This window comes from Scyliorhinus torazame, chromosome 2, assembly GCF_047496885.1.
Source record: "Scyliorhinus torazame isolate Kashiwa2021f chromosome 2, sScyTor2.1, whole genome shotgun sequence".
NCBI classification, from domain to species: Eukaryota; Metazoa; Chordata; class Chondrichthyes; order Carcharhiniformes; family Scyliorhinidae; genus Scyliorhinus; species Scyliorhinus torazame.
Window position 1 is genome coordinate 246,273,200 of NC_092708.1, and position 20,348 is coordinate 246,293,547.

General features: G+C 51.0%; 1 protein-coding gene across 2 annotated transcripts in view; it reads right to left on the minus strand.

Moving 5' to 3' along the window:
- Nucleotides 1-20,348, minus strand: part of map3k9 (mitogen-activated protein kinase kinase kinase 9) — a 274,576-nt gene that overhangs the window by 40,959 nt on the left and 213,269 nt on the right. For both annotated transcript variants that reach the window (XM_072486011.1, XM_072486002.1), the window contains exon 4: nucleotides 945-1,093. In XM_072486011.1, the coding sequence (XP_072342112.1) occupies nucleotides 945-1,093 (149 nt within the window). The remainder of the gene's footprint in view (nucleotides 1-944; nucleotides 1,094-20,348) is intronic.

The following is a 20,348-nucleotide window of genomic DNA, read 5'->3' on the forward strand; positions in this document are numbered from 1 at the left end:
GTTAGGGCATTATTTTAAAGTATGTGTAAGAACTATAACATTGTGGGCACGGTAGCATTGTGGATAGCACAATTGCTTCACAGCTCCAGGGTCCCAGGTTCGATTCCGGCTTGGGTCACTGTCTGTGCGGAGTCTGCACATCCTCCCAGTGTGTGCGTGGGTTTCCTCCGGGTGCTCCGGTTTCCTCCCACAGTCCAAAGATGTGCAGGTTAGGTGGATTGGCCATGATAAATTGCCCTTAGTGTCCAAAATTGCCCTTAGTGTTGGGTGGGGTTACTGGGTTATGGGGATAGGGTGAATGTGTTGTCCTTGGGTAGGGTGCTCTTTCCAAGAGCCGGTGCAGACTTGGGGGGCCGAATGGCCTCCTTCTGCACTGTAAATTCTATGATAATCTATGAAAAACTAGTTTCCATCTGTGCATGAGAAGGAAAAGGGAGTCTGTGCCTGTGTTCTCCTGGTTTTGAGAATCAACCTGTATGAAGGAAAGCCTGCCTCCAGATTCCTCCTTTGCACAGCAAATGAGCAGCGAATTATAACGACTTATAACGAATTATAACACTTCTCAATACCTTGTCACCATCTCCACCTTTGTCAAGTTGAAATATAAAAATAAAAATGCTGCTCATTCTACACCAACCATTTGTTCTCCTCAGTCTTAAGCTCAATTTTTAATTGGCAGGAAGTGAGTTAGGATCTTTTGTACATTGGAATATCACCATCAGGGCAGCTTTCAACACGACTCTTTAAACAGTAGGAAAAATAAAACAACCAAAGATTGAATAAAATATATATTTTTTAAATCCTTCAGCACCATAAGCAGGTCCTTGACAAAGAGCCAAGATGTTGGAATTGTGATCTATTTCATCTTGTTGCTTATCCTAACATTTGTCATAATGTGTTGATGACAGAGGGTATTTCTGCCCTCGTGAAGGAGAGCTCCTTACCTTCCATGAGTTTGCTGAACAGTTCTGGACAAGTGGAAGGAATGGGAAGGGCCAGTTTGTTCATAGCCACCCCATAGGCCACAGCCAGTCCGTCAATCCCCCTGAACGGAACTTCCCCAGTCAGCAGTTCCCACAGCAACACACCATAGCTGAGGAAAAGGAAAATATTCTCAGTGAGTGAAAAGTGTTCAACTGCATTAAAAAACTTGTAACATTTAGCACAAAAGGTGTAGAAAATGAGGGGCTGGAATCTAAACTAACATTTTTTTTCTATTGTGACCACACATGAAACAGGTTCAGCACAAAACTGTTTTTCACTGTGGTTCACTAAAGAACAGCAAGGTTCCTGTGTCAGAGATTCATAGTTTCAGAGGACTTGAAACCTGAAGGATCTGGGGCGAGATTCTCCGACCCCCCGCCGGGTCGGAGAATCGCCGGGGGCTGGCGTGAATCCCGCGCCCGCCGGTGGCCGAATTCTCCGGCACCGGAGATGCGGCGGGGGTGGGAATCGCGCCGCGCCGGTTGGCGGGCCCCCCCCGGCGATTCTCCGGCCCGGATGGGCCGAAGTCCCGCTGCTAAAATGCCTGTCCCGCCGGCGTGGATTAAACCACCTACCTTACCGGCGGGACAAGGCGGCGCGGGCGGGCTCCGGGGTCCTGGGGGGGGGGGGGGCGTGGGGCGATCTGGCCCCGGGGGGTGCCCCCATGGTGGCCTGGCCCGCGATAGGGGCCCACCGATCCGCGGGCAGGCCGGTGCCGTGGGGGCACTCTTTTCCTTCCGCCTTCGCCACGGTCTCCACCATGGCGGAGGCGGAAGAGACTTCCTCCACTGCGCATGCGCGGGGATGCCGTGAGCGGCCGCTGACGCTCCCGCACATGCGCCGCCCGGCAATGTCATTTCCGCGCCAGCTGGCAGGGCACCAAAGGCCTTTCCCGCCAGCTGGCGAGGCGGAAATCAGTCCGGCGCGGGCCTAGCCCCTCAAGGTTAGGGCTCGGCCGGTCAAGATGCGGAGGATTCCGCACCTTTGGGGCGGCGCGATGCCGGACTGATATGCGCCGTTTCTGGCGCCGGTCGGCGGACATCACGCCGTTTATGGAGAATTTTGCCCCTGGTTTCTTCTGCTTTAAAAGGAAGTAATTTTATTGAGGCATACACGACCATCAGTGATAGAGGGCTGCTGATGTTTGAACACCCTGGTTTCAGCACAGTGTGCTAAACAGCTGGCTTGTAATGCAGAACAATGCAAACAGCGCGGGTTCAATTCCCGTACCAGCCTCCCCGAACAAGAGCTGGAATGTGGCGACTAGCGGCTTTTCACAGTAACTTCATTGACGCCTACTTGTGACAATAAGCGATTATTATTATTACTGTTGACACGAGGGCAAGGGTAAATGTTACACACACACACACACACACACACACACACACACACACACACACACACACACATTGGGTGGCGTTCAGAGACTTTTGGATGCTGCAATAACAGGGTTGGGCAGTAGAGTTACTTTTGGATAGATGAGCGGAGTTGGACAAAATCACCTTCCTTACCTATGATTATTTTATTGAAATATATTTTATTAAAGTTTTTCGATCATAAAGAATTTTCCATTTTTACAACTTTGTAACAAAATGTACATTGACCGTTATTTAAACAATATATTAAACTAACAACAAGTGCAGAAAAAGAACAAGAAAAGAAATAATAATACTGAAAAAATAAATATAAACAACTAGGATGGAAAACAAAAAAAACCCAAACACCGAATACACCCTCCCCGCCCCCACCCCCCCCCCCCCTCCCCCTCCCCCCTGGGTTGCTGCTGCTGTCTTTCCTGTTTTCCCTTATCGCTCTGCGAGATAGTCGAGGAACGGTTGCCACCGCCTGGTGAACCCTTGAGCCGAACCTCTTAGTGCGTATTTTATTCGCTCCAATTTTATAAACCCTGCCACGTCGTTTATCCAGGCCTCCACGCCCGGGGGTTTGGCTTCTTTCCACATAAGTAGAATCCTTCGCCGGGCTACTAGGGGCGCAAAGGCCAAAACATCGGCCTCTCTCGCCTCCTGCACTCCTGGCTCTTCTGCAACCCCAAATATAGCTAACCCCCAGCTAGGTTCGACCCGGACCCCCACCACCTTTGAGCTCTTGCCACACCCACCCAGAACCCATGCAATACCGGACATGACCAAAACACGTGGGTGTGGTTCGCCGGGCTTCCCGTGTACCTCCCGCACCTATCCTCCACTCCAAAAAATCTACTCCGCCTTGCTCCCGTCATATGCGCCCTGTGTAGAACCTTGAATTGGATCAGGCTAAGCCTGGCACACGAGGACGAGGAATTTACCCTACTTAGAACATAGAACATAGAACAATACAGCGCAGTACAGGCCCTTCGGCCCACGATGTTGCACCGAAACAAAAGCCATCTAACCTACACTATGCCATTATCATCCATATGTTTATCCAATAAACTTTTAAATGCCCTCAATGTTGGCGAGTTCACTACTGTAGCAGGTAGGGCATTCCACGGCCTCACTACTCTTTGCGTAAAGAACTTACCCCTGACCTCTGTCCTATATCTATTACCCCTCAGTTTAAGGCTATGTCCCCTCGTGCTAGCCATTTCCATCCGCGGGAGAAGGCTCTCACTGTCCACCCTATCTATCCCTCTGATCATTTTGTATGCCTCTATTAAGTCTCCTCTTAACCTTCTTCTCTCTAACGAAAACAACCTCAAGTCCATCAGCCTTTCCTCATAAGATTTTCCCTCCATACCAGGCAACATCCTGGTAAATCTCCTCTGCACCCGTTCCAAAGCCTCCACGTCCTTCCTATAATGCGGTGACCAGAACTGTACGCAATACTCCAAATGCGGCCGTAACAGAGTTCTGTACAGCTGCAACATGACCTCCTGACTCCGGAACTCAATCCCTCTACCAATAAAGGCCAACACTCCATAGGCCTTCTTCACCACCCTATCAACCTGGGTGGCAACTTTCAGGGATCTATGTACATGGACACCTAGATCCCTCTGCTCATCCACACTTTCAAGAACTTTTCCATTAGCCAAATATTCCACATTCCTGTTTTTCCTTCCAAAGTGAATCACCTCACACTTCTCTACATTAAACTCCATTTGCCACCTCTCAGCCCAGCACTGCAGCTTATCTATATCCCTCTGTAACCTGCTACTTCCTTCCACACTATCGACAACACCACCGACTTTAGTATCGTCTGCAAATTTACTCACCCACCCTTCTGCGCCTTCCTCTAGGTCATTGATAAAAATGACAAACAGCAACGGCCCCAGAACAGATCCTTGTGGTACTCCACTTGTGACAGAACTCCATTCTGAACATTTCCCATCAACCACCACCCTCTGTCTTCTTTCAGCTAGCCAATTTCTGATCCACATCTCTACATCACCCTCAATCCCCAGCCTCCGTATTTTCTGCAATAGCCTACCGTGGGGAACATTATCAAACGCTTTGCTGAAATCCATATACACCACATCAACTGCTCTACCCTCGTCTACCTGTTCAGTCACCTTCTCAAAGAACTCAATAAGGTTTGTGAGGCATGACCTACCCTTCACAAAGCCATGCTGACTATCCCTGATCATATTATTCCTATCTAGATGATTATAAATCTTGTCTCTTATAATCCCCTCCAAGACTTTACCCACTACAGACGTGAGGCTCACCGATCTATAGTTGCCGGGGTTGTCTCTGCTCCCGTTTTTGAACAAAGGGACCACATTTGCTATCCTCCAGTCCTCTGGCACTATTCCTGTATCCAATGATGACATAAAAATCAAAGCCAATGGTCCAGCAATCTCTTCCCTGGCCTCCCAGAGAATCCTAGGATAAATCCCATCAGGTCCCGGGGACTTATCTATTTTCAGCCTGTCCAGAATTGCCAACACCTCTTCCCTACGTACCTCAATGCCATCTAATCTATTTACCTGGAGCTCAGCATTCTCCTCCACAACATTATCTTTTTCCTGAGTGAATACTGACGAAAAATATTCATTTAGTATCTCGCCTATCTCTTCAGACTCTACACACAACTTCCCATCCCTGTCCTTGACTGGTCCTACTCTGTCCCTCGTCATTCGCTTATTCCTGACATACCTATAGAAAGCTTTTGGGTTTTCCTTGATCCTTCCTGCCAAATACTTCTCATGTCCCCTCCTTGCTCGTCTTAGCTCTCTCTTTAGATCCTTCCTCGCTACCTTGTAACTATCCATCGCCCCAACTGAAACTTCACACCTCATCTTCACATAGGCCTCCTTCTTCCTCTTAACAAGAGATTCCACTTCTTTGGTAAACCACGGTTCCCTCGCTCGGCACCTTCCTCCCTGCCTGACCGGTACATACTTATCAAGAACACGCAGTAGCTGATCCTTGAACAAGCTCCACTTATCCAGTGTGTCCAAAACTTGCAGCCTACTTCTCCACCTTATCCCCCCAAGTCACGTCTAATGGCATCATAATTTCCCTTCCCCCAGCTATAACTCTTGCCCTGCGGTGTATACTTATCCCTTTCCATCCTTAACGTAAACGTCACCGAATTGTGGTCACTGTCCCCAAAGTGCTCACCTACCTCCAAATCCAACACCTGGCCTGGTTCATTACCCAAAACCAAATCCAATGTGGCCTCGCCTCTTGTTGGCCTGTCAACAAACTGTGTCAGGAAACCCTCCTGCACACACTGTACAAAAAACGACCCATCTAATGTACTCGAACTATATCTTTTCCAGTCAATATTTGGAAAGTTAAAGTCTCCCATAATAACTACCCTATTACTTTCGCTCTTATCCAGGATCATCCTCGCCATCCTTTCCTCTACATCCCTAGAACTATTTGGAGGCCTATAGAAAACTCCCAACAGGGTGACCTCTCCTTTCCTGTTTCTAACTTCAGCCCATAATACCTCGGAAGATGAGTCCCCATCTAGCATCCTCTCCGCCACCGTAATACTGCTCTTGACTAGCAGCGCCACACCTCCCCCTCTTTTGCCTCCTTCTCTGAGCTTACTAAAACACCTAAACCCCGGAACCTGCAACATCCATTCCTGTCCCTGCTCTATCCATGTCTCCGAAATGGCCACAACATCGAAGTCCCAGGTACCAACCCATGCTGCCAGTTCCCCTACCTTATTTCGTATACTCCTGGCATTGAAGTAGACACACTTCAAACCACCTACTTAGGGCATCTGCCGACAGCCCCTCCTCAATCTCTTCCCCCAGCTCCTCCTTCCATTTACCCTTCAGCTCCTCTACCATCGTCTCCCCCTCGTCTCTCATTTCCCTGTATATATCGGACACTTTACCTTCACCGACCCATGACCCCGAAATCACTCTGTCCTGGATCCCTTGCGCCGGGAGCTGCGGAAATTCCCTCACCTGTTGCCTCGCAAATGCCCTCACTTGCATATATCGGAAGGCATTCCCAGGTGGCAACCCGTATTTTTCTACCAATGCTCCCAAACTTGCGAACGTCCCATCCAAGAACAAGTCCTTCAACTTCCCAATTCCTGCTCGCTGCCAAGATTGGAATCCCCCATCTATCCTCCCCGGGACGAACCTGTGATTGTTCCTTATCGGGGACCACACTGAGGCACCCGTCACTCTCCTATGTCGTCTCCACTGCCCCCAAATCTTCAAAGTCGCCCCCACTACTGGGTTTGTGGTGTATTTTTTCGGGGGGGGGGAACGGTAACGGCGCCGTCGCCAGTGCTTTTAAACTTGTTCCCTTACAGGGCGCCATCTCCAGCCTTTTCCACGCCGCCCCTTCTTCTTCCCTCATCCACTTACATATCATGGACACGTTGGCGGCCCAATAATAGTCACTCAGACTCGGCAGTGCCAGTCCCCCTCTGTCCCTACTGCGCTGCACAAACCCCCTCTTTACCCTCGGGGTCTTTCCAGCCCACACAAAGCTCACAATACTCCTGTCCAATTTCTTGAAAAAGGCCTTTGTAATCAGTATGGGGAGGCACTGAAACACAAAAAGAAACCTCGGGAGGACCACCATTTTAACGGCCTGTACTCTGCCCGCCAATGACAGGGGCACCATGTCCCACCTCTTAAAGTCCTCCTCCATCTGCTCTACCAGTCGCGTCAAGTTAAGTTCATGCAAAGTTCCCCAGTTCCTGGCCACCTGGATCCCTAGATATCTAAAATCCCTTGCTACTCTCCTCAGCGGCAGATCGTCTATCCCCCTGCCCTGTTCCCCGGGGTGCATCACAAAAAGTTCACTCTTTCCCATATTCAATTTATATCCCGAGAACTCTCCAAACTCCCTGAGTGTCTGCATTATCTCTGGCATCCCCTCCACTGGGTCCGCCACATATAGCAGCATATCATCCGCATATAATGACACCCGATGTTCCTCTCCTCCTCTGAGCACCCCCCTCCACTTCTTAGAGCCCCTCAGCGCTATGGCCAATGGCTCGATTGCCAACGCGAACAGTAACGGGGACAGGGGGCACCCCTGTCTTGTGCCCCTATGTAATCGGAAATAGTCGGATCGTTGCCTGTTTGTAACCACGTTTGCCACCGGGGCCCCGTACAGGAGCTGAACCCATCTGATGAACCCCTCTCCAAATCCAAATCTCTTCAGTACCTCCCACAGGTAGTCCCACTCCACTCTATCAAATGCCTTCTCTGCATCCATCGCCACCACTATCTCCGCCTCCCCCTCCGGTGGGGGCATCATCATAACCCCCAGCAATCTTCGTATATTGGCATTCAATTGCCTCCCTTTAACAAACCCTGTCTGGTCGTCATGTACCACCCCAGGGACACAGTCCTCTATCCTTGTCGCCATCACTTTAGCTAGTAACTTGGCATCTACATTTAGGAGGGAGATGGGCCTGTATGACCCGCACTGCAGCGCGTCTTTGTCTCGTTTCAGGATCAACGATATCGTCGCCTTCGACATTGTCGGGGGTAGTGTCCCCCTTTCCTTAGCCTCATTGAAGACTCTCATCAGGAGTGGGGCCAGTAAGTAGGTCCACATATTTCCTGTAAAATTCCACCGGGAACCCATCTGGTCACGGGGCCTTTCCTGCCTGCATGTTCCCAATTCCTTTGATCACCTCCTCCACCTCAATCTGCGCTCCCAAACCTGCCCCCTCCTGCTCCTCAACCCTCGGGAACTCCAGCTGGTCCAGGAAGCGTATCATTCCCTCTTTCCACTCCGGGGGTTGGGACTTATACAGCCTCTCATAAAATGACTTAAACACCCCGTTCACCCTCCCCGCTCTCTGCTCCATCCTTCCCTCCCCGTCCCTAACTCCTCCGATCTCTCTCGCCGCCCCCCTCTTCCTAAGTTGTTGGGCCAGCAATCGGCTCGCCTTTTCCCCATATTCGTATTGTATTTCCTGTGCCTTCCTCCACTGCGTCTCCGCCTTACCCGTGGTCAGCAGGTCAAACTCCGTCTGTAGTCTCCATCTTCCCCTGTATAGCCCTTCATCCGGGGCCTCCGCATATTGCCTATCCACCCTCATAATCTCCCCAATCAGTCTCTCCCTTTCTTTACCCTCTTGTTTCCCCCTGTGGGCTCTGATGGAAATCAGCTCCCCCCTAACCACCACCTTCAGCGCCTCCCATACTACTCCCACCTGGACCGCTCCATCATCATTGACCTCTAGGTATCTTTCAATACATCCCCTCACCCTTCCACATACCCCCTCATCCACCAACAGTCCCATGTCTAATATCCAAAGTGGGCGCTGCTCCTTCTCCTCTCCTAGATCCAGATCCACCCAATGTGGGGCATGATCTGAAACGGCTATAGCCGAATATTCCGTTCCTACCACTTTCGGGATCAGCGCCCTTCCTAGGACAAAAAGTCTATCCGGGAGTATACTTTATGGACGTGGGAGAAGAAGGAAAACTCTTTACTCCTCGGTCTAGCAAATCTCCAGGGATCTACTCCTCCCATCTGCTCCATAAACCCCTTAAGCACCTTGGCCGCTGCCGGCCTCCTCCCGGTCCTAGATCTGGACCGGTCCAGCCCTGGGTCCAGCACCGTGTTGAAGTCCCCCCATTCCCAAATTTCCCATCTCTAGGTCCGGGATGCGCCCCAACATACGCTTCATAAAACCCACGTCATCCCAGTTCGGGGCGTATACGTTCACCAGCACCACCGCCTCACCTTGCAATCTGCCACTCACCATCACGTACCTGCCCCCATTGTCCACCACTATGGTCTTAGCCTCAAACGATACCCGTTTCCCCACCAGTATTGCCACCCCTCTATTTTTTGTATCTAAGCCTGAGTGGAATACCTGTCCCACCCATCCTTTCCTTAATCTGACCTGATCCGCCAATTTAAGGTGCGTTTCCTGAAGCATAACCACATCCGCTTCAGTCTCTTTAGGTGTGCAAATACCCTTGCCCTCTTAATCGGCCCATTCAGCCCTCTCACGTTCCACGTGACCAACCGGGTTGGGGGGCCCTTTACCCCCCACCCCCCCCATCGTCGACAAGCCATCCCCTTTTTTAAACCAGCTCCTCACCCGGGTCCCACGCACCCGTTTGTCCCCCAGACGGCGCCCTCCCGTCCCGACCGTCCCATCCCGTATCAGCTCCCCCTTACCCTCAGCAGCAGCAACCCAGATAGTGTCCTCCCCCCCCCCCCCCGCTAGATTCCCTTGTAGCTTGATTGCTCCCCCCATATTGCTTCCGGGAGTCAGCAAACTCTGGCTGACCTCGGCTTCCCCCGTTTACCCTTGGCCTCCGTGCGTGTGAGGTCCCCTTCCTTCCTGCGCCCACTTTTCCCGCCGCAATTTCCATAGCGCGGGAAAAAAAAAAAAACGCGCTTCCCTCTCGGCCCCGCCCCTAGTGGCGCAGCTCCCTCTCCCCTTCCCTGTCCCCTTCCCCACCGGCGCCCACATTTCTTCGTGTGTCCCCCCCTCTAACATTTTTACAGATAAACCCGCCCCCCCTCCCCCCTTTGCATTTCTTTGCCACCACCTCGCTACTTCTTTCCAAACATCAATTCCTCAAATCTAGTCCAACTTCTCTTCTTGAATAAATGTCCACGCCTCCTCTGCCGTCTCAAAGTAGTGGTGTTTGCCCTGGTGTGTAACCCACAGTCTTGCCGGCTGCAACATTCCAAATTTTACTTTCTTCCTGTGGAGCACCGCCTTGGCCCGATTGAAACTCGCCCTCCTTCTCGCCACTTCCGCACTCCAATCTTGATAGACGCGGATCACCGCGTTCTCCCATCTGCTACTCCGTGTCTTCTTAGCCCATCTCAGGACCATCTCCCTGTCCTTGTAGCGGTGGAACCTCACCACTATTGCTCGCGGTATTTCCCCTGCCTTTGGTCTTCTCACGAGGACCCGGTATGCTCCCTCCACTTCCAGGGGGCCCGTCGGGGCCTTAGCTCCCATTAAAGTATGGAGCATCGTACTCACATACGCCCCAACATCCGCTCCCTCTGTCCCTTCGGGAAGACCCAAAATCCTTAGATTCTTCCTCCTCGAGCTATTTTCCAGGGCTTCCAGCCTTTCTATGCACCTTTTATGTAGTGCCTCGTGCGTCTCCGTCTTCACCACCAAGTCCTGTATCTCGTCTTCATTCTCGGCTGCCTTTGCCTTCACTCCACGGAGCTCTATCGCCTGGGTCTTTTGCGTCTCCTTCAATCCCTCAATCGCCAGCAACATCGGCGCCAGCACCTCCTTCTTGAGCTCCTCCACACATCGTCGGAGGAACTCCTGCTGTTCCGGGCCCCATACCATCTGGGCTCCCTCAGCCGCCATCTTGCTTCTCCCTTCTCTTCTCTGCCGTTGCTCCAGAGGATCCTCCGCAATCTGGCCACTACTATCGCTTCTTTCCATCCACACCCGGGGGGACTCCTTCCTTTGTCGCCTCACACTGGGTTTGGCCGTAAAAAATTTCCGTTGGGGCTCCCGATAAGAGCCCAAAGGTCCGTTGAAACGGGAGGTGCCGAAACGTGCGGCTTAGCTGGTGTAGCACCATCGATCACACACGAGGCGAGACGTAAAGAACTTCAATCGAGGCTTTATTGAGCAGACTTGTTCAGACTCGTTCCCCAGCAGCTCAGTCACAGAATGCAGCTGCGGGGATTAAACCCAGGTTCTTATATCCCTCCTATCTGGGTGGAGCCCAGTAGGTGGAGGATCCAATCGGGATCCAGCATCTGTCCTCCAATAGCTGCTCGGCATTCCTGGTGTACCGTATTACCCCTAATACATACCACCACAGCTGGTCATCACCGCAACCGGAAGTCCAACTCGCCACAACCGGAAGTCCAACACCTATGATTATTTTATGAGATAGTGGCCGAAATTCTCCATTTGGGAGACCAAGGGCACGATCCTCCGGAAAATTTCTAAGTTCATTAGTGGCGGGTTTTTCAGGGAGTTTCCCGCCAGCTCTGTCGGCGCGTTTCCCACCGCTATACAATGACACTTAGCCCTATGTCCATAGGATCTGTCTGGCCTTACAACCAAAAAGTCGGCGGGGCCCCCGCACAGATCTTCCGTCTGGTGGGGGGCTAGCAGCTGCACCGCATAAAGTCCACGGCTTTACATGTGGATACTGTCACAGAATGGCCAGGTCCATGGCTGCGCGTGCGCACGGCGTACAACATGCCGCCAGCCGGGTGCGGATCCGGCCTGCCAAAACCTGCCCCCTTGCAACCCCCCCTCAGAGCATCCCTCACCAGCCTTCATCGAAGTCACCCTGCCAGCAGAACGGCTCACCACCCCTCCCCCACCTGGCTCCACTCCCCCCCCCCCCGCTCCCCCTGCCCCCGGCTCTTCCCCCCCCCCCCCCCTTTCCCGATTGTGGCAGCGCTGGGCACAGGTCCCCAAAAGTTGTGATACGCACCCCATGCCGTCAGGGACTCGGCCCATTGGGGGAGGGCCTCAGGTAACATCCTGAGGCCGTCCCGATGGCGTCCGGCATAACTGCTCGAGTACGTGTTTTCGAGGGGGTAGAGCATCGGAAAAACGGTGCCGCCCCCGATTCCAGCATACAAACGCATTCTCCGGCCGATCGCCAAACGCGATTTCGGTGTTGCCGATCGGAGAATCCAGCCCCTAGTCATTGTTTTGGGCTCTGGGGAGTTTCTCACTGGCTTAGCCCACACTTAGAATTTGCTTTAGCACTGGGGAGCTGAACTCAGAGGTCGGTCCGCCATTTTGAAAGGGTTCCCCGATCTCTAATTGAGCTTGTGTGTCCCCCACAACCCCCCGACCAATGAGCAATGTGACGCCCCACACACACGGGCACGAGCCCACAGCCCCCAAGTGAGGACACCCCAGTATGAGGTCCCTGGGGTCCCCCCAACCCTCCTTAAAGCACCCTCCCCCTTCCAGGACCCCCACCCGTCACTCCCCCCCCCAATCTCCCGGAGGCCCCTATTTATCTGCTCTGCACACTCCCATCCTTAAAACACTCCCTCCACCATCAATTCATGGTGTTATTGAAAATATGGAAAGATGTGTCATTTGAAACATGGAAGTCTGGCAATATCTGGTCTGAGAGAAACATGAGAGGATACAGGGAAAGATCCCACAAAGGGTTAACAGCAGCTGCAAAGAGCAGGATTGTAAAATGCAGATATCCTTGGTCAAGTTATAACCAAATGGAGTTTTAGCATACAGCTAAAGGCAATGTTTCCTACCTTCGTTGAAATTAACTATCTTAGTAAGCAGCTGGAAAGGAAAGGATGAGGTTCAGTTGAATTTGGTGACAATTCTAGGTGTGAAATCCTGCTAATACCAGGTAAATTAAAGAAAACTGGCGACTATCAGTCTACGAGAAACATAATTTAAAGCCAAAATCAAAGTCAAAATTATGAGCTGAGGACACAATTGGAAAATAAAACTATAGAAATGATAGGAACCAAACCAAAATTCACACCTCTTGAAACCAAAGCATTTTTGAATATCACAAAGGAACTTTGAACATCACAAAGGACACAATGTAATCAGATCTATGAGATGAAGTCATGTCAAAATGAATACTTAGTTGGATTAGAATGTTTAGATCAAAGATACATAGAATTTACAGTGCAGAAGGAGGCCATTCAGCCCATCAAGTCTGCACCGGCTCTTGGAAAGAGCACCCTACCCAAGGTCAACACCGCCACACTATCCCCATAACCCAGTAACCCCACCCACCACTAAGGGCAATTTTGGACACTAAGGGCAATTTATCATGGCCAATCCACCTAACCTGCACATCTTTGGACTGTGGGAGGAAACCGGAGCACCCGGAGGAAACCCACGCACACACGGGGAGGATGTGCAGACTCCGCACAGACAGTGACCCAAGCCGGAATCGAACCTGGGACCCTGGAGCTGTGAAGCAATTGTGCTATCTACAAGGCTACCGTGCTGCCCTTTTTACAATCAAAGTGAAAAGAGTTACTTTACAATAAAGTGATAAAAACTTAATAACTGTTAGAAAGAGAATATAAACCCAGAAACCAGAGCAGAAATTACACAGAACCAGAACTCAGAGAGAGGCGGAGAAGCAGAGAAGGAACAAGCAGCTCAGAGTCAGATTACAGTCAGCTCGGCCATGGGAAAGATAAGACAGCTAATACATCTAAGGAAGACTAGAATTTAAAGAGTAGGCAGAGTCAGCTCAGAGTCAGCTCAGAGATAGTCAGCAGAGCCAGCTCTCACAGCTCGGTACATGGGAAAGATAGGACATAGCAACCGAGCTAACCAGCGAATACATCTAAAGAGGACCAGATTTTAAAAAGAAGATTGAGTGTCAAGTTGGGCCTGAAGGTCCCTTCAACCAACCAGAAGGATCCAGAAGCAAGATCTTTTTCCTTTCTGTAAAGAAAGTAATTGCAGCTTTTAAAAGAAAAAATATAATAATAAAATAACTTAATTTAACCTGAAATAGTGGTTATTCCAAAGTCTACTTAACTTACTTAGCAATGCCGGACCCAGGATCGATGCTACTAAGTGGTAAGTGGATGAAATCTTCGGTGAAGGTATGGGTTATACCGGGGGATAACTTGAAAACATAGTTTGACCTGAATAGCACCCACTGAAGCCTGCATCGGAGTCAGGGAGTGAGAATCCCTGTTCACCATTTAGAATGTCGGCCCTTTTTGGTATAGGGGGACTTCTAAGAATAGTGGTGAGTTTTCAACAACAATGGGCATGGCCCCCCCTCGACCCCTGACCTTTGGCAGTGCCACCCTGGCACTCGGGTACCCTTGCACTGCCACCCAGGCAATGCTCCTGCCTACTTGGCAGTGCCATTCAAGGGACCTTGGCAGTGGAAGAGTGCCCATCCAGTTGATGGGACAGCTGGGGTCTGAGGGTTTCCAGAGGGGTGGCCTGGGTGTACTCCCAAATGACCAGAACTTACAGGACACAGTGAGCAGTCAGCAGAGTGAGCAACCGGGGGCCTGTAACTTGCACCAAATGGTTCAGTTTAAAACAAATACTGCAGCAATGGCAGCCTGGACGTCCGCTTACGGGATGTGCTGAGCAGTCGCACATCAGGTGGATCTCCTCCTATGAACCCAAAAATAGGCTCCTTTACTCGAAATAGCCCGCTAAAACAGGGATAAATTATCCCCGCAACCGAACTAACAACAACATGACAGCAACTCCAGAGGCGGCAAAGAGACAAGAAATGGGAAAAGCCAGGAGAGGCAGTGGCCGAACTAGCAGACGCACGAAGCGCCGAAGTGCCGGACACGGCAGAATGAGAAGGCCCAGTTCACCGCACACAGAGCCCCCCCCCCTCACCAGAGGGTGGATGGAGGATGTTACTCTCCAGGGAACTGAGAGAACATAGGGAAGAGGAAACGAAGACTGACTTCCAGGCTCCAGTCAGAATGGTGGTCGCGGAGGCCCTGGACAAGGTAGAGAGGTGACTGAAAGCCCAGAGGAACACCATGAAAGAATTAGAAATAGCCTCAACAGACGACAGTGACCGGTTCATCACCCTGGAGAAGGAAATAGTGAGATTGGTCGCGATGCAGGGGAGTCTGAAAGGGAAGATAGAGGATCAGGAGAACCAGTCACAGCGCAGGAACTTAAGAATAGTGGGCCTGCCAGAACAAATTGAAGGTTGGGACCGCACGGACTATGTGGCCCAGACACTGGGCAATCTGCTTTCAAGGGATAGCCCACCGGTTGCTCTACCCAAGACCCAGGCTGGAGAACAGCCGAGGGCAATAATCACTAAAATGCACCAGGAGCAAGACCAGGAGAGAATCCTGCGCTGGACAAGGCAGACAAAGAACTGTAACTGGGAAGGTCACTGGATTAGGATCTACCAAGACATTGGGGCTGACCTGGCCAAGTGCTGGGCAAGTTCAACAGGGCATAGGCAGCCCTGTACAAAAACAAGGTAAAATTTGGGTTGCTGTCAAACTCTGGGTCACGTTCCAGGGCAATTCTTCACGGCCCCTGAGTATGCAGACAAATTTGTCCTGGAGAAAGGGCTGGAAAAGCAGCAGCAGGGACAGCAGTGAACAGATCACCTGAAGAGACTTTATTTATACAACCAACCTGAAAGACACTTTATGATGGACTGCATTGCCTCACTTTGAGGATGGGAGCTACAGCGTAGGAAGGAAGAGGCAAGGGCAGCAGAGCACAGGAAAGGGTGAGGAGAATGGCAGAAACAGAAACAGATAGTGGGAGAAGGATAAATATATAGTGGAATCCGGGAGGGGGCCACCACACGAGCGGAAAAGCTAGCAACAGAAAGCATGAGCAAGAGGGGGTCCGCGGCGCATCTCCCGCAAGGGAGAGAGCGCCTGTCAATGGGGGGAGGGGGGGGGAACGCATCACTAATGGGGAGACAACTACGGGGAAGAAACAGGGGGAAGGGAACATAAGGGGAAAGCAACAGGAAGGAAGGAAAAGGGGGTGGGGGAAGAACCATAGGGGAAATCTAAAGAACAAGGGTTGCAAGGGAATTAGGTTGGCTACAACAGGCCACATGTGGCGACTTGGAACACAAAAGCACCACAAGCAACCACTTTCCCTGGACAAAGGGAAACCCCAGAGTGTAGGGGCTCACCCACATGGTGTACACACAGCTGGCAGCCATTTTGGGTGGCCCCCTAACAAAGAGAAACCCCGGAGTGCAGGGGCACATCCACCAGGTATGTATGGTTGATCACGCATGGGGGGGGCAATAAACCCCCATCAGAATAGTAGCGGAGCCGGAAAAGGTCAACAAGGCATTTGAGGCCTACTACCGGGGCTGTACGCCTCCGAGACCCCAGCAAGGGACTTGGGAATGAAATGGTTCCTCGATGGACTAGATATACTAGTTGTAGGGGAGGATAGGAAATGAGGGCTGGAAGCACTACTAGAACTGACGGAAGTCATGGAAGGCATCAACTCCATGCAGTTGGGGAAGGCGGTGGGGCCTGATGGATTCCTGGCGGACTTCTCAAAAAGATTTTCATTGGCACTGATTCCACACCGGCGGGAGATGTCCATGAACTCGCTGGCAAGGCCCATCAGATTGTGATCCTGCAGAACCATTTCGCTGCTAAACATAGACGCAAAAATACTGGCCAAGGTGCTAGCCAAAAGACTGGAGGACTGCATACCAGAAGTGGTAGCAGAGGACCAAATGGGCTTTATCAAAGGTAGACAGCTAACATCAAACATCAGGCTCCTGCTGAGCATGATAATGACCACAGTAGGGAGAGAACACCAGAGGTGATCATCTCCCTGTATGCAGAAAAGGCCTTGACAAAGTCGAATGGAAGTACCTCAGAGAGGTACTGGAGCGGTTCGGGCTTGGAACAGGGTTCACCGCCTGGGTGAAACTCCTGGACAATGATCCCACGGTGAGCTCACGGACAAACACCACCAGCTCTATGAACATCCAGCTGCACAGAGGCACTAGACAGGGATGCCCACTGTCCCCGATGCTGTTCACCCTAGCGATCGAACCATTGACTACGGTGCTCAGGGCAACAAAAAACTGAAAGGGATCCGGAAAGGAGACAGAGAGCAGAGTCTCGTTCTATGCGGATGATCTGCTCCTCTATATCTCGGACCCACAAAGCAGCATGGAGGGAATTTTAACAGTTTTTTCAAACTTTGCTTACCTCCTCTCTCTCCCTCAGCAGCCATGGCACCCAGTCCCCGTTCGTAAATACCTTTAGTAAATCGTGCCCGCATGACTTCTGCCTGAGAGGGGCGGAGCATCGTGGAGGCCTGGAGCATAGTGGGTCAAATGTGCTAATCATATTTAAATGCATGCAAATGCCGGTTCTGCATGCCGTCGCCTGCGCGAGCGCAAACCTCATCATCGCCACCAGCGTGTGTCCGGAGCACGGCACCTGAATCAGCACCGGGCGCAATTTTGACGGGACACCCGATTCTCCACCCTAGTGCGTGGAGAATGGGTCGCATTTTCAGCTTCACGAGGCGGGAATTTTGCCCAGTATCTCACCTTACAAAGAATCACATCATTCATATTTACACCGAACTCTGGAAACACCGAGACTTACGACTGAAAGTATCCAGTGCAAAACTATTCTTAAGTGTGTTTTCTGTACCTCTGAAACACCACTTTAAAATAAACATCGTGCAAGACCTAAATGTGCCCAATACTGGAGAAGGGAGTAACATACAATTAGCATAAAAGTGATTTATGTTATACAGCATAACTTCTTATGCCAGGGGTCTGGAAGTGTGATTTCTGCCTGCCGCAAAAACAGAGTGGGGAATGATGCTATTTTGACATGCCTCACATACTCATCCTGTTTTGATTACACTCCCATGTTTACAACTGCCTCAGTCCTCTCAGACTCCCTCCCCCTGACTGAACCGACGTTAGTCTTTCCTGGATTGTGATGTGGATCAAGTGGCTCATGGTCAATATTTTTGAATCATTCTCCAGCCGGCAAGGCAATCGATTATTTCGCATGGTGTGCGGTGGCGGGCAGCGAGATGAAGAGAAAACAGAAACAGAAGTTGAAAACTTCTGGGGATGGCACGGTGGTTGGCACTAGCGCCTCACAGTGCCAGGGACCCGGGTTCAATTCCGGCCTTGGGTCACTGTCAGTGTGGAGTTTGTACCTTCTCCTTCGAGGGTTCCGGTTTCCTCCCACAGTCCAAATATGTATGGGTTAGGTAGATTGGCCATGATAAATTGCCCATTAGTGTCCAGGGATTGCAGGTTCGGTTACGGGCTGGAGGGATGAGTGGACATGGGTAGAGTCTTTCGAAGGGTCGGTGCAGACTTGATGGGCTGAATGGCCTCCTTCGGCACTGTAGGAATTCTAGGATTCTATGAAAAAGTAGAACGCTTCAGATATGTTTCCACCTCCATGCAGAGCCTCAGTCTGCAAGAACAGCACATGTGCAAAACGATGAACACTTCAGGGTGTCATGTGAGAGTACCTTTAAGAAATGGGGGTTTATAAAATAGCTGTAGTGGATGTACCTTTAAGAAATGGGTGTTTATCAGTGATATCAGAGTGTGGATGGAGCTGGGCTGTCTGTCTGCTTTTACTTTCACTTTGGGCTCGCAGCTACAGGGTGTGTTTAGTTTTGTTTTAGATTTGGAGAAGCTGCAGTCACAGCAAGATGTGTGTGAACCTCTGCAAGCTATAGAATGTTCATTTGGTGATTTCAAAGTGGTAACTGTTCTCAGTAGTGAAGTTAATCCTGATGTCTTTCTGTACAAAGGGTTCTTTTTGTCTTATGGATATTGCAAGGAAAGATTAAGAGTTACTTGGAGAGTGCTGTATTCTTTGGCGGATTTATTGGTGTTGATAGTTGTTAAGATGTTTACTGTGGAGCTGAACTCCCGCCAGAGGAGGATGCAGGAGCAGCTTGAAGAGCTGGGGAATAGAGCCAGGAGGCAGAACCTGAGGACCGTTGGACTCCCCAAGGGCTGTGAGGAATCAGATGCGGGTGCATACCTGATGGGTATGCTCGGGGCGCTGATGGGACCGGAGGCCTTCTCTCGATCCCTGGAGTTGGATGGGGCGCATAGAGCCCCCGCAAGGAAGCCCAGGACGGCGACCGACCGAGGGCCTTGGTGGTTCGCTTTCACCGGCTTGCTGACAGGGATCGTGTGCTGCGATGGGCCAAGGCGGAGAGGAGCAGCAGATGGGAGAACTGCGAGGTGCGCATGTACCAGGATTTGGGAACGGAGCTGGCCAAGAGGCGTGCAGGATTCATCAAGGTAAAGGTAGCCCTCTACAAAAAGCAGGTGAGGTTTGGAATGCTGTATCCTGCGAAGCTTTGGGTTACGTTTGAGGAACTCCATCACTACTTCGAGACACCAGAACAGGTTTGGGCCTTTATTAAAGAGAAGCTGGACTTGAACTAACGGGCACTTAGTTTTTTCAGTGCTCTAGTGGCGGCGGTCTGTTAACCTAACTTGCTTTGACTAGGAATGGACTTTTATTAAAAGAAGCTGGACTTGAACTAAAGGACTCTGGGCTCACAGAGCTTTTGTGTGGCGGCGGTCTGTTAAATTATCCTGTACTGTAATGTTTTACCGAAGATTGTTTGCTTAGGGTAATTTTGGGAGATTGCAACGAGGGGGGGGGCCTGCAAGGGGGGGGCCCTGCACTTGGTATCTTTTGGCGGGAGATCGGGGCCTCTGATGGGGGATGGGCTAGGGGCTGGTTAAGGGACTTGAAAGGGCACGGGGAGATACAATCAGGTTAATGGGTCCTTGGTGTGTGGGGGGAGGGCCCGAGCACTTGGGCGGGAGACAGTCAGGCACCAAGGGCAGGGGTCAGCGTAGCTAGCGTAGGTCAGGCGGCACCAGGGAGAGTAGGAGAAGGGGCGGGCTAGGGCCAAGCACAGGGCGGACCTGGCAGGTCAAGCCTCGGGGGGGTCGGGCGGGAGGGGGGTGGGGGGGCAGCCAGGAAGGAGAGCAGAGAAGACTTAAGTGGGCAAGAGGGGTGGGTGATCAGGGATCCCCCGGGGGAGAAAATCGCTTGCAGGGAACAGCATAGGAAACCAACAGCAGCAGCACCCGGGGGGGGGGTTAGAGCCACATTAGTTTAATTGAACACGTGGGGCTTGGGCAAACAGAGCTGATAGGGGAAGTGCCTTATTAATATGTTTATTCTTTCCCACTGCTCGTTTTCAATATGTTAAGGCTTTTGTATATGGCCTTCTTTTTTCTCTGTAAATGTTACAAATCTGTTTTAAATTAAAAAATTCCACAAAAAAAAACCCCCAAAAAAATGTTTACTGTGGGTTTATAAAGTGTTAACTGGTTTCAAAAATAAAGATTGTTTTAATTTAAAAGTACTGTAGATTTCTGTTGCATCACACCTTCAGAGTGGGCCTGTGTGTTCCCCATAACCACAATCTATTAAAGGTTGTGGGTCAGGTGAACATGATACCATGCTCCATGATACACTTTGGGGTTCTCCAAA